General features: G+C 34.5%; 1 protein-coding gene across 3 annotated transcripts in view; it reads right to left on the bottom strand.

Moving 5' to 3' along the window:
- grm4 (glutamate receptor, metabotropic 4) overlaps positions 1-13,756 on the bottom strand; it is a 394,250-nt gene that overhangs the window by 156,471 nt on the left and 224,023 nt on the right. For all 3 annotated transcript variants that reach the window (XM_056460431.1, XM_056460429.1, XM_056460430.1), the window contains exon 3: positions 306-522. In XM_056460431.1, coding sequence (XP_056316406.1) covers positions 306-522 — 217 coding nt within the window. The remainder of the gene's footprint in view (positions 1-305; positions 523-13,756) is intronic.

Below are 13,756 nucleotides of genomic sequence, written 5' to 3' on the forward strand. Positions count from 1 at the left end.
CACCATGACTTTCACAGTAAGTATCTTTTTAACAATTGAATATGTGTTTATTCCATATCAGTTTCAAATACTGCTAGCTCTAAGATGTAATTTGTGCGTATATTGAGAGCTGCCATGTGCCAAGACTCAGTGTATTGCAGACTGTTAACTAGCAAAGAGAAGAAAAGTGTTGGGAATGTTGTTGTTGTTTGTTTGCCTGTTTTTTTTGCTTTGTGTATTCTATAAAATGCTTTTAAATAAAATGTAATTAAACAGCATGTCCAAAATCTAAAATATATTCAAATTAAAGTCAAAAACTCTCTTACCCTCTTCCCGAGATTTCTGGATGAAGGCGTCCACTCCGCTTTCTCCGTAATTCCCCTCCGATGCCACAGTGGAGACATAATTCCAGCGCATGGCCCTGACTATATCCACCATCGCCTGTGCCTGGTAGGTGTCCGGCGGTACCACTCGGGAGAAGTAGTCATAACGGGTGTTGTCGCTCAGCTCAGGAGCCGTGGAGGCATAACTCACCTGGGGGATCTGGAGGAGGAGACAGAAGCATAAATCCCGTTCAGTCATTGAAGTACACAATTCTGGAAACCCCCGCTGCTTCTGAGCTCACCTCTGACAGATTATAACATGCTCCATCATCCCAGACTACATCCCCTACCAAGTTCTCTCTCACACAGCCGCGGGTGGTGCACTCAAGACCGCGGGGATGAGCACAGCCCATTCAGAAATAAGATGTGTGTGGAAAGCAACAACGAACTGGTCAACACCTACTACACTTTCACTGACTGGTTTACCAGAACCCCGATGTGAGAGAGAGAGATAGAGACAGTCTCTTAAATAACAGCTAGTCTGGAGTGAAATTTTCAGTATTATTTGGTTATCCTCTCTAGACTTTCTATGCCAGTTTGAGTAAATTTTTTTGTTTTGTTTTACTGTAATGCTGTAAATGCATGGGGAATATCCTGGCTCCAATATATATATACAAATATTAAAAAATAAAATACAAAAATATCATTATAGTGGTTCATCTGCATTGACAGCGGCCTTAGGTTTCTTTAGCTTGTTCATCAAAAATGCCATTATGACATTATTGACATTTTCACATCAATCAAAAACAAACCATTCTGCAATGCATGTCTTGTACAACTATGTATCTCTTTCAGTACATTAGCATGCAAACATGATGAGGTTGTGGATTAAATGTGATGTTGTCCATTCATGCAAAAATAGGATTTTCTTACTTAGATGTTTTGTCTTGTTACTAATTTTAGAAATATTAATAATTCTTAAATCAAGATGTGTTGTCAAGACAAGTAAATTTATAAAAAAAAAATGTACATAAGAAAATGTCAAGAAAATGTTTTTCATTTTAAGAAGCAAAATAATCTGCAAATGGGCTAAGTAAATAAATCTTAAACTTGGTATCTAGATTAGAAACAAAGCAAAGCCTCTAAGTAAAAAAACTAACCAGTTTCTAATGTTTAACATTAAAACCCCCCCAAAAAATTATATATATATATATATATATATATATATATATATATATATATATATATATATATATATATATATATATATATATATATATATATATATATATATATACATACATATAGAGAGAGAGAGAGTGAGAGAGACAGACACACACACACACACAACAGTTCTGTCTGGTTCTTGAATGTGATTGGCTGATAGCCGTACGATATTCTGCCAGGAATAGCACTCGTCAAAGCCTCTTTTAACCCTTCACCCTTATGTATTACTCCACCCACATACAGCGACAAGCAGAGGACACTCTACAGTATGACAAATATTGCTGCTGATGGACAACATAATGTACTTTTGAAGCTTTTAAGTCAAGAATGACTTTGAGCAAAGACGGTTGATGATGTCCATCCACAAGATGGCGACAGAGACCGCATAATAAGCCCTTAAAGAAAAACTGCATAATTTAAAACTACTGCTGATTGAATCATTATTAAACAGGTAAATGATTTTCTAAGTCGATCTCTCTCTTTTGTATGTTATAGTGCTGTATGTATACCATAGTAATATTGTGATCTCCCAATTGCAACAGAGAAATACTGGGAGAAATCTCTGTAGACTGATGGCATTTCATGCCGTTCAGCCTTATAATCTTAAAATGTCAGCAAAATCAGCTGTTTAGCCATCACTTTAGATATTATGCTAGAGAATCATTGAAATACTCACTCTAAAGTGACGTTGGCGAATGAGCAACGCTTTCTGCTGTTTTGACATCAGCTGCAGATGTGAATGAATGGTGGAAGAAAGTAGTTCCTCTTACAAAAGGGTTTTGAGACTCTCTTTTTATATACACGATTATATCGTCGAACTGTTGTATAAACATAATATCACACTCGTAGCAGTGCGATGTGGCTGTATATGATCACTGGTGGGACACTAAGGCACGAGGCCACACGCCACAAACCAGTGCCAATATAAAGCCACATTGCACTGTATTTAATTGTGAAAAACATTTGGTAGTACCCATTGACTTCCAAATGAAAAATAGCATGGATGTCAATAGGTACCGTCAGTTTGCTTTTTACCAAAAAAGCTAGCAAAAGCCTATAGTTGACACTATAGTATTTTATTGCTATTAATATCATTATGTATGTATGTACAGTATGTATGTATGTATGTATGTATGTATGTATGTATGTACTGTATGTATTTATTAAACTACAATGGCAGTCAACATCATTGAACATTCTTCAAAATATCTTCTTTTGTGTTCAGTAGAAGAAAGAAACTCAAATATGTTTGAAACAAGTGGAGAGCAATAAAAAGATGACATTAATTTTTGATAAACAGTAGGTGAATTATGAGCGACCTGCAGTCTGTTTGGATTTGAAAACAGGCTCTCGTTCAGCCATTGTTTTGACTGATATTTTGTTGTCCTCAACGCAGATGAATTTATGATGCCTTTTAATGGAGCCATACTGCTGGTATTTTGTCTGCCGAGAGTGGGCTTAAAAGCCAGAGTATGTTCACAATAGCCAAGTTAATAAACTTGTATAAATTACATTCTTGGTGGTGCAAGCCATCCATTATGTTATGCCTGACATTAGCTTAATGTATTCCGAGCATCACCAGCGATCCATTTTATGGTGATTGCTTAAGTTTCACATCACGCCTGATTTGTGTGTCTGTTGTTGGATGTAGCCTGTGTATGAATTCACAACACGATTCAGCCAGGGAGACCCTTGAGGGGTTACTTCACCCTTTCTCTGTCATAATTTACTCACCCTCATGTCTTCATTTCGTCTCTCAGAAGACATTGTTTTGAAGGGCTTACATTTCAGTTCTTTTCAATTATTCAAAGGATCATAGAAGTAGTTCATGGGAATTGTTGCATTACAACCTTTATGGTAGCTTTACAGTTACATTAAAAATGACCAGCCATCTGGTGAAATTTGAAATCTTTTAAAAATATTTCCCAAGTGATGCTTAAAGGAGGGAATTTTTTAAAACATAATAGTTTTCTAACTTATTTATAATAGCTGACTTCTATTTTCATTGCCATGATGGCAGTACATAATATTATTCTAGTTATTTTGCAAGATGCTAATATTTTGCTTAAAGTGCAATTTATTTGGAAGTGGTGTTAGTGAGGCCAGCAGGGAGTGCTCAGCCTGTGGTCTGTGTGAGTTCTTATGCCCTAGTAAATTGAAGAAGACACTATACTGTCAGTGAACGCCGCCTTTTAGATGACACATTAAACCAGGGTCCTGACTCTTTGTGGTCATTAAAAATCGCATGGCACTTGTCACACCCATGATTGTGAAGTGCTTTGGGTGTATGACCATACACGATGAACGTGCTATATAAATACACATTACTTACACACTTCCTTATTTTCCCATTAGTGATGACTGATGTGACAGATGTCATACACCTCAGTATAATTTAAGTCATATGTTTTTGATGTGCCCTATGTTACAGAATAATTGGATTAAGTATTTTACAATTAAGTCTGTATTATAAGGTGTTGCAGGTAAATATAGACCCATGCCCTAATGTAGCCATTTTTGGAGTACCAAAGATTTGGTCCCAGCTTAATTGTAAACAACTTGATAATTTGTTAAAAAACAACAACAACACATATAATGACATATATATTTTTTTTTATTGTAAGAGTGTTTTATTTTTTCACAATAAAAAAGAGTGAACATAAAGTGCAATTTAAAGACTTAACTACACTGTAAAAAAATATTTTTCCGTATTTTGTGATTCATGTTTTTTTTTTTGTTCGTTTTTTTTTTTTGAGTTGCATTATGGGACCTTGATCTTTCTTCTATTAATTATTAACCTTGAAAAGTTTAAAAATAGGACTTATTATTATTTTAAATAGTTTAAAGCAGAGATGCCCAAACTAGGGCACGTGTGCCGAAATTTGCCCATTGTAAACTTTGATTTGGACCACCATCCCATCTAAGAATAGGGAAAATTTGGGCAAGGGTTGGAGAAATTTTTTGGAGAAATTTCCATTTCTAATTTAATGTAATGTAACATTTGTTAGTTTTATTTTTTAAGCTACAAAAATCTTTTTTTTTTTTTGTGTGATTTTGGTGATTCATGTTTTTTTTTTCACTTATTTCTGCTTTTGAGTTGCATTATGGGACCTTAATCTTTCTTCCAGAAATGTTTAACCTTGAAAAGTTTGAAAAAATGACTTTTATGAACATTTTTATTAGTTTAAATTGATATATTGTCCAGGTTGATGTTGTATATTACCCTATAATAACCTGATAATAAGCTGTTAGTACATTTTCTGTTATTTTACAAACTGGGTTATCTATATATTTTTCTTAATATCTTGTCTCAAATTGTTAAAATGTCAATAAAGTCACTTTGTTAAACTGTAAAGTTTTCAACATCAAAAGTCGATAGAGCAGAGATCAAGCTCCCATAAGGGAATTCACCATAATTCTGCCGTAAATAAATGGAAAACACAATATGGAAACTGTTAATTTACAGATATTTCCACAGTGTAGGTTATTATGTTCATTGGGTAAATGAGGATAATTAGGCAAGTTACCAGTGGTTTGTCCTGTTGACAATAAAAAAAAATAAATTCAATTGTTTTTAGAATGTTAAATCTGCTTTTATTTTAGCAAAAAAAGAAATAAGACTTTCATCAGAAGAGGAAAATATACAATAGAAAATACTGTAAAAATGTCCTTGTTAAACAACACTTGTGAACTATTTTAAACATATCACAAATTTCACAGGAGGGCTAATAATGCTGATGTCAACTCTGTGACAAACACATTGAAATTGAAACAGATAATATGACATGACTTCACTTTCAGATCACTGAGTCAGATGAGCTGAGATCAAGAATCTAAAGCAAAACATTTAAGTGTGTGATTCCCTAAAGTGCAAGTCTATTGTCACCAATGTAGGTCAATGGACAACATTGCGAGCAGCATCAGAAACAGAATTGTTGTAACTAGGGCTGTAACAATGTCAGATTTTCTTTTACAAAGAAGCAACCAAAGACTCGCTGCACCTTCAAATCAATCCAAAAGGTGTGTAGATCAAAATATCTCGAAGAATCAAATAGCTGAAAATAATGTGCACACTCTCAAGAAAGAGATGAAGTGACAAGCAATTTACTGAAGAAAGGGCAAATGTTTTCAGTTACGTTTTTCAAATATGCTCCTATGTTCTTATGGTTATGTGGCCTGTACAGTTCTCAGAATAAATATATTGCAAAATCAACAGAAATGTCAAAAAAAGCTATTCAGATATTACTTTTTGTTTCATTTTGTCACTTATTCATATCACTGCAATGAAAAGGAACCATCACCCACTGCAAAAAAAAAAAAAAGTTTTTACCAAATAAACTGCTTACAGCTTTTAAGGAAGATATCCGACCAGCTGATTAATATAATAACTTTATAATAGGGCTGCACGATATTGGAAAAAGCTGATATTGCGATATTTTACTTTTCTGCCTTAAATACTGCAGTATGAATAGCACAATTTTGACGGTTTTCCAGGGAGTCTAACTGTGCGTTCACATCGAAGGTGGTGAGAGCGTCAAAGTTTGTTTTGGTCGGCCTGGCGACAACGCTGTCTGACATTGATCTCATATTTCAGCAAATATCAGGTAACCAACCTTTAATATCATATCAGCAAATCGGTTACATTCCAGCATAAAAACATGCTTTCTAGTGTGAAAATGTTGCACACTTTATATCAAATTCATTTCACAATGGAAGATCAAGTTGCTGCATGTGGTGTGGTTTTGCTCTACATATGCAATATGTGTCCATATATCTGAAATATTCAGAAGCAGCAATACTGTTGTGTACTGTTCTTATAGTTTGCATGAGATTCCTGCTTTTTTTAAGAAAAAAAAATAAAATAAATAACATTAATGCACATCAGTAACTCGCCAGTAACTTTTTAATGTATGTCCCTGTTAGAAAACATAGTAAATAATTTGAAATCCGGCAACCTCCACCATGATCAAACCCTTGGGAACAAGTGTGGTAGGAACCAAAGTTCACAGGTTTGTATTCTCTGGACTCCTCTCAAGTGGTGGACTTCTTTATTCTGATTGCTTGACACCAAACCACGTCATAGCTCATTACATAGCTCCTTGCTGCTTATCGCCGCCGGTTCCCATTGAAAATGAATGACTCCTGACTACTTTGATGCACTCGCTGCTTTCGGTGTGATCGTACAGTAACAGTATTTGGGTGCAGAAATTGAATAATCACAATGCAGAAAAAAGTCCTATTGATTCTAGTCCAAATGTCAAAAAAAAAATCTTAGACCAACTAAAAATTTTATTTAGTTTTCAGCGTCTGAAGAAATGTCAAAATTAAGATATATATTTTTGCTTGTTTTAAGGACATTACCTGCCAGTGGGTTAGGTGAAACAATCTTGTTTTCGCTTTGAACTTAAGAAATTTGGACTAGACACAAGACAACAATTCTAAGTAAGAAATAATACACCGATTAAATTCTGTGGCTCCTGGTCAACTATAATTCAGACTCAACTTTGCATATCTTTGCGATGTAACTATTATGAATGGGCACATTGCGATATCAATGCTGAAACGATATATTTATTTCAGCTACAATTAATGTTGAAAAAAGGTATTTAAAACTATTATCAGTCAAACTATGCATGAAATCTAATTTAGGAATGAAATTATAAATTAAATACTGGGATTTAAATATTGCATCTTAATGCAAGGCTATATATAGATTACCACACATGCTTGTAATGCCTCTAGGCTTGCTCTTCATACAAGGATTTTGCAGGTCAGAGAAACAACGACAGACCGAAGGAGTCTCTTTAAAGCAGCTTTTACAGCCTGGCAGGTCACGCAATGATGGTATTCAGAGAGTGACTGTGATGCCTGCTGTCTGTTTCATGTTTACTTCACTGCTTTACGAGTGACTGACTGACACAGACAGCAGAGCATTAACTCTCTGCATAGTGGTTAATTATTTACATTTCAATAGAGAAGAAAAATCTGACTACATTAAAAATCTGGCATTTAAAGAGTTTGAATGCATTTAAAGCAGAAAAATGTTATGGCATATAAGATTCTGTATTATTTGTAGGTCTTTGTGGCAATGACAATGTGAGGTTTGTATTTTGCATTCATTCATTCACTGGCAAGATACTTTATTAAGCACTGCCTACACAGAATTTCTGTTTGTATTTTGCATTCATTCATTGGTAAGATATTTTAATAAGCACTGCCTTAACCATTTCAAAGTTTGTTTTTTTGCAGTCATTCATTCATTCATTCATTCATTGGTGAGATATTTAAATAAGCACTGTCTACAGTTTCAGTTTGTATTTTGCATTCATTCATTCATTCTTTCATTGGTAAGATATTTTAATAAGCACTGCCTAAACCATTTCAAAGTTTGTTTTTTTGCAGTCATTCATTCATTCATTCATTCATTCATTGGTGAGATATTTAAATAAGCACTGTCTACAGTTTCAGTTTGTATTTTGCATTCATTCATTCATTCTTTCATTGGTAAGATTTTTTAATAAGCACTGCCCACACAGTTTGAAAGTTTGTATTTTAGATTCAATTACTCATCCATTAATTTGTTCATTCACTCATTCATTTGTTTATTAATTCATTGGGAAGATATTTTAAAATGCACTGCCTACACATCATTTCAAAGTTTGTATTTCACATTCATTCATTCATTCATTCATTCATTCATTCATTCATTCATTCATTCATTCAATCATTCATTCATTCATTCATTGGTAAGCTATTTTAATAAGCACTGCCCACACATAGTTTCAAAGTTTGTATTTGGCATTTAATAATTCCTTCATTCATTCTATCCTTCACTCATTGGCGAGATATTTTAATAAGCACTGCCTACACAGAGTTTCAAAGTTTGTATTTTGCATTTATTTATTCATTCAGTCATTCTTTCATGCATTCATTGGTAAGCTATTTTAATAAGCACTGCACACACAGAGTTTCAAAGTTTGTATTTTGCATTAATTCATTCATTCATTCATTCTTTCCTGCATTCATTTATTGGTAAGATTAATAATTTAATAATTCATTCATTCATTCATTCATTCATTCATTCATTCATTCATTCTATCCTCCAATCATCCATTGGCGAGATATTTTAATAAGCATTGCCTACACAGAGTTCCAAAGTTTGTATTTTGCATTCATTCAATAATTCTTTCACTCATTCATTGGTAAGATATATTTGTATTTTGCATTAATTTGTTCATTCTGTGTAAGCACTGCCTACACAGAGTTTCAAAGTTTGTATTTTGCATTTATTCATGTAATCATTCATTCATGTATTCATTAATTTAATGGTAGGATATTTTAATAAGCACTGCCCACACAAAGTTTCAAAGTTTGTTTTTGCTTTCATTCATTCATTCGGAAGATATTTTACTATATTCATTCATTCATTCATTCATTCATTCATTCATTCATTCATTCCCAAGATATTTTACTAAGCACTGCCTAAACAGAGTTTCAGAAAAGCTAATTTAATCTAAAAATGACTCAACTAAATCACTGCCTATTCTCCTAACTAGTTGATATGAAGCTGTTTGGTGAAATTTGTTTAAAAGTAACATATTCTTCCACATTTTATGTCAGTGAAAATATGAATCTGTTGTTTTGTGCCTGTTCAGTGATTTATCTTCCGTGAAAAAGGCATTGGATGGAAAAACCCAAACCTGCATGTTTGATGAGGCTGCATGACTTCCAGAAAAACCACACACACGCGGTCACATTCGTGTGAAAATTGTTGGAATCATAGGCTACTGCCCCATTTTACCTAGAAACTACAGTCTTATATACAGTTGAAGTCAGAATTATCAGCCCCCCTGAATTATTAGCCACCTTGTTTTCCCCAATTTCTGTTTAACAGAGAGATTTCTTCAACACATTTCTAAACATAATAGTTTTAATAACTCATCTCTAACCATCTCTGCTTTCATTCTAGCTGAAATAAAACAAATAACACTTTCTCCAGAGGAAAAAATATTATCAGACATACTGTGAAAATTTCCTTGCTCTGTTAAACATCATTTGGGAAATATTTTAAAAGAAAACAAAATTCAAAGGGGGGCTAACTATTCTGACATCAACTGTATGTTGAAGCATCCTTTTATTGTTTCAAAGATTTATTCCTGTGTTTCACTAAAAATGTAGACTGAAATACATAAGTCCAATGAGCCTGTACTGCATTTTGAATGCTTTATGATGGGTAAAACTTATCGCAACCATAAAAACGTAGAACAAGAAGATCCGCAATGCTGATATATTCGCAGCACATGTTGATGCTTTCAGCCAGGGATATGCTAAAATATATGTATACAAACAGTGTCAGGGCCAATCACTTAATGCATTACTCAACAGAAAAGACGCAAACTCACAAGGCATCGAATGTGACAAGTGCGGATGGATGTGTGCACACCAAGTAATGAAGACTCAAAATATTGCTGAGATATTCTGACGGACTCTACTCTGGATGACACAAAGAAGCGTTCAAGGATGTTATTTTCCACAGATAAAGCAACAGCTGTAAATAATCATTTGACACCATTTTTCACTTTTAAAGGCAGAAACATTTGTCTGGGTTGAAAAAAAAATCTTGTTTATATGCTGGATTTGACCCTAAACCAAACCTCGGCATCGCTGAATTGCTTGTAAATGTCATTGAAATGGTTCAAGCCGCCCTGCTGATTTCTCTAACAAAGATTTATTTAATATTCTGTTGCGAAACGCAGAACCCGAAAGAGGATTGTGATGAATCCTTTTTCTCTGCGTCCATACCTCTGAGGACTTCTTGAGGAGAGAAGCAAAGGTTACAGCTGTTGCTTCTCCTAACATGTGCACGTCAGAAGTCATTTAAAGTGAGATTTATTAAACGGACGGTCAAGGTGAAGGGCACCTAATCATAGACGGCAGCTTTGTATGAAATTAATGTGACTACCTCTATGCATTGCTCTGAGCCATGTTCATACGCACACGTTTACATAATTATGTTTGACGGGTATATGCAGAGATCAGAAGTAGCCTTTCACTAATAAATAGCCATACTGCTTTAATCAAGTGCATCAAAGGCAATTACTTCATTGCATTTTACCTGCTGTCACCATGATTGACCTGTAAAAATGAAAACTGGTATAATATGTCAATGTCAGAATTTGCATTTTTCTAAGTTAAAAAACACATACACACACAAGATCATATACAGTATATATATAGTAGAGACAGAGAGAGAGAGAGAGAGAGAGAGAGAGAGAGATTTGTATCCATATTAAATATTACATAGTTTTTAATTCATTTACATGTTTAATAGAGATTATTTTCTAAACCTTTTTAAACAAAACAGTTTAAAGAACTACTTTATTTGGTCTTTGCCATGATGACAATGTTTAACTGGCTATTTTGCAAGATACTATCAGCTTAAAGTTCAATTTAAAGGCTTCATTCATTCATTTTCCTTCAGCTTAGTCCCTTTATTCATCAGGGGTCACCACAGTGAAATGAACCGCCAACTTATCCAGCATATGTTTTACGCAGTGGATGCCCTTTAGCTGCAACCCATCACTGGGTAACATCCACACACACTCATACACTACTATACCCAACTCGCCTATACCACATGTCTTTGGACTTGTGCGGGAAACCCGAGCACCCGGAGGAAACCCACGCAAACACGGGGAGAACATGCAAACTCCACATAGAAACGCCAACTGACCCAGCCAAGGCTCGAACCAGTGACCTTCTTGCTGTGAGGCAAACGTGCTACCTATTGCGCCACTGTGTGTGTTAAATTTACTTTATTATATTTATTTGTTTCATTAATAATATGTTAATGATTTTAATTGCTATTTGGTTACATATGAAATATTGAAATTAAGTGTTAAAACCTGATGTCTGGGTCTAGGAGTAATATGATATATGCAGTTGAAGTCAGAAATTATTAGCACCCCTGAATTATTACCCCCCCCCCCCCTTTTTTTTCCCAATATATGTTTAACGGAGAGAAGATTTTTTCAACACATTTCTAAACATGATAGTTTTAATAACTCATTTCTAATAACTGATTTCTCTTTTCTTTGCCATGATGATAGTAAATAATATTTGACTAGATATACTAGATATACTTCTTTACAGCTGAAAGTGACATTTGAAGGCTTAACTAGGTTAGTTAGGTTAATTAGGCAGGTTAGGGTGATTAGGCAAGTTATTGTATAATGATGGTTTGTTCTGTAGACTATCGAGAAATATATAGCTTAAAGGGGCTAATAATTTTGACCTTAAAATGGCTTTAAAAAAAATTAAAACTGCTTTTATTCTAGCCAAAATAAAACAAACTGTGAAAATGTCCTTGCTCTGTTAAACATCATTTGGGAAATATTAAAAAAAAAACTTCTACTGTACAGTATATATAATAAAGACTTTTGTCTGTGGTATATTTTTCACAGCAAATCAATGCAAAATAATGACAAAAATATTGCCGCAAATTTTTTAAAAAGCCCCAACAAAATCATTTTAGGCTGCAAAAATCTGAAAAAAAGTCCTGTGAAATCCTGGAGGGACTGAGAAACTGGTTAACAGATTGTTGCCACACAACTGTGTTTCAACCGCTTATGAAAGTGATTTTTGCATAATAGGTCTCCTTTAAGGCGACACAGTGGCGCAGTAGGTAGTGCTGTCACCTCACATCATGAAGGTTGCTGTTTCGAGCCTCGGCTGGGTCAGTTGGCGTTTCTGTGTGGAGTTTGCATGTTCTCCCTGTATTCGTGTGGGTTTCCTCCGAGTGCTCCGGTTTCCCCCACAGTCCAAAGATATGCGGTACAGGTGAATTGGGTAGGCTAAATTGTCCATAGTGTATGAGTGTGAATGAATGTGTGTGGATGTTTCCCAGAGATGGGCTGCAGCTGGAAGGGCATCCGCTGCATAAAAACGTGCTGAATAAGTTGGCAGTTCATTCCGGTGTGGCAACCCCAGATTAATAAAGGGACTAAGCTGACAAGAAAATGAATGAATGAATGAGGTCCCCTTTAAAGGGGCTAATAATATTGAGCCTAAAATATATAAATATATACCTTTGAAGTCAGAATTATTAGCCCCCTTTTGATTTTTTTTGTCTTTTTTAAATATTTCCCAAATGATGTTTAACAGAGCAAGGACATTTTCACAGTATGTCTGATAACATTTTCCCTGTGGAGAAAGTCTTATTTGTGTATTTCAGCTACAATAAAATCAGTTTTTAATTTTTTAAAAGCCATTTTAAGGTCAAAATTATTAGCCCCTTTAAGTTCTTTTATTTGACTGTCTACAGAATAAACCATCGTTATACAATAACTTGCCTAATTGCCCTAACCTGCCTAGTTAACCTAATTAACCTAGTTAAGCCTTTAAATGTCACTTTAAGCTGTCTAAAAGTGTCTTTAAAATATCTAGTAAAATATTATTTACTGTCATCATGGCAAAGATAAAATAAATCAGTTATTAGAAATGAGTTATTAAAACTGTTATGATTAGAAATGTGTTGAAATTTTTTTTCTCTCCGTTAAACAAAAATTGGGGAAAAAATAAACAGGGGGGCTAATAATTCAGAGAGGCTAATAATTCTAACATCAACTGCATGCATAAATACTGCTTTTTTTCAGCTGTAACAGTGGATGGATGTAGGAATGGGGTTGAGAATCCAATAGCAGAATATTAAGAGGATCGTCTTGCAAGAAAAGGTCAAAACAGAAACAAACAGGTGCATACAGATAACCCAAAGCGTGGTTAATAAACAGGAGAATGGTCAATACAGGTGGCAAACAATGTAAACAAAGAAACAAAACAAAGGGTCAAACACAGCAAGGCAGGGGAAAACGGGTCGTAATGCTCACGAAATAGTTTAATAAGACTCAGCAACGATGTGTCTGTGTATGCTGAGTTTATAGCTCTTGAAATCAGTCTATAATGATCTTCTGGCTGTGTTATTGTAATCAGTGGGAATCAGGAACCGGTGTGTGCGAGGTACATGCTGGGAGTTGTAGTTTGTTAGCATGACATGTGTGTTGTCTGATGAACACCAGCCAAACTAAATTAAATAAGACTTAGTCATGAATAATAAAATATAACAGGAAATACTGTGAAAATGTCCTTGCTCTGTTAAACATCGCTTAGGAAATATTAGAACGAGAGGTAATATTTCACAATAATTTTGATATGTGATCTGTGATCTGTAT

The sequence above is a fragment of the Danio aesculapii genome, chromosome 6 (assembly GCF_903798145.1).
Source record: "Danio aesculapii chromosome 6, fDanAes4.1, whole genome shotgun sequence".
In the NCBI taxonomy this organism is placed as follows: Eukaryota; Metazoa; Chordata; class Actinopteri; order Cypriniformes; family Danionidae; genus Danio; species Danio aesculapii.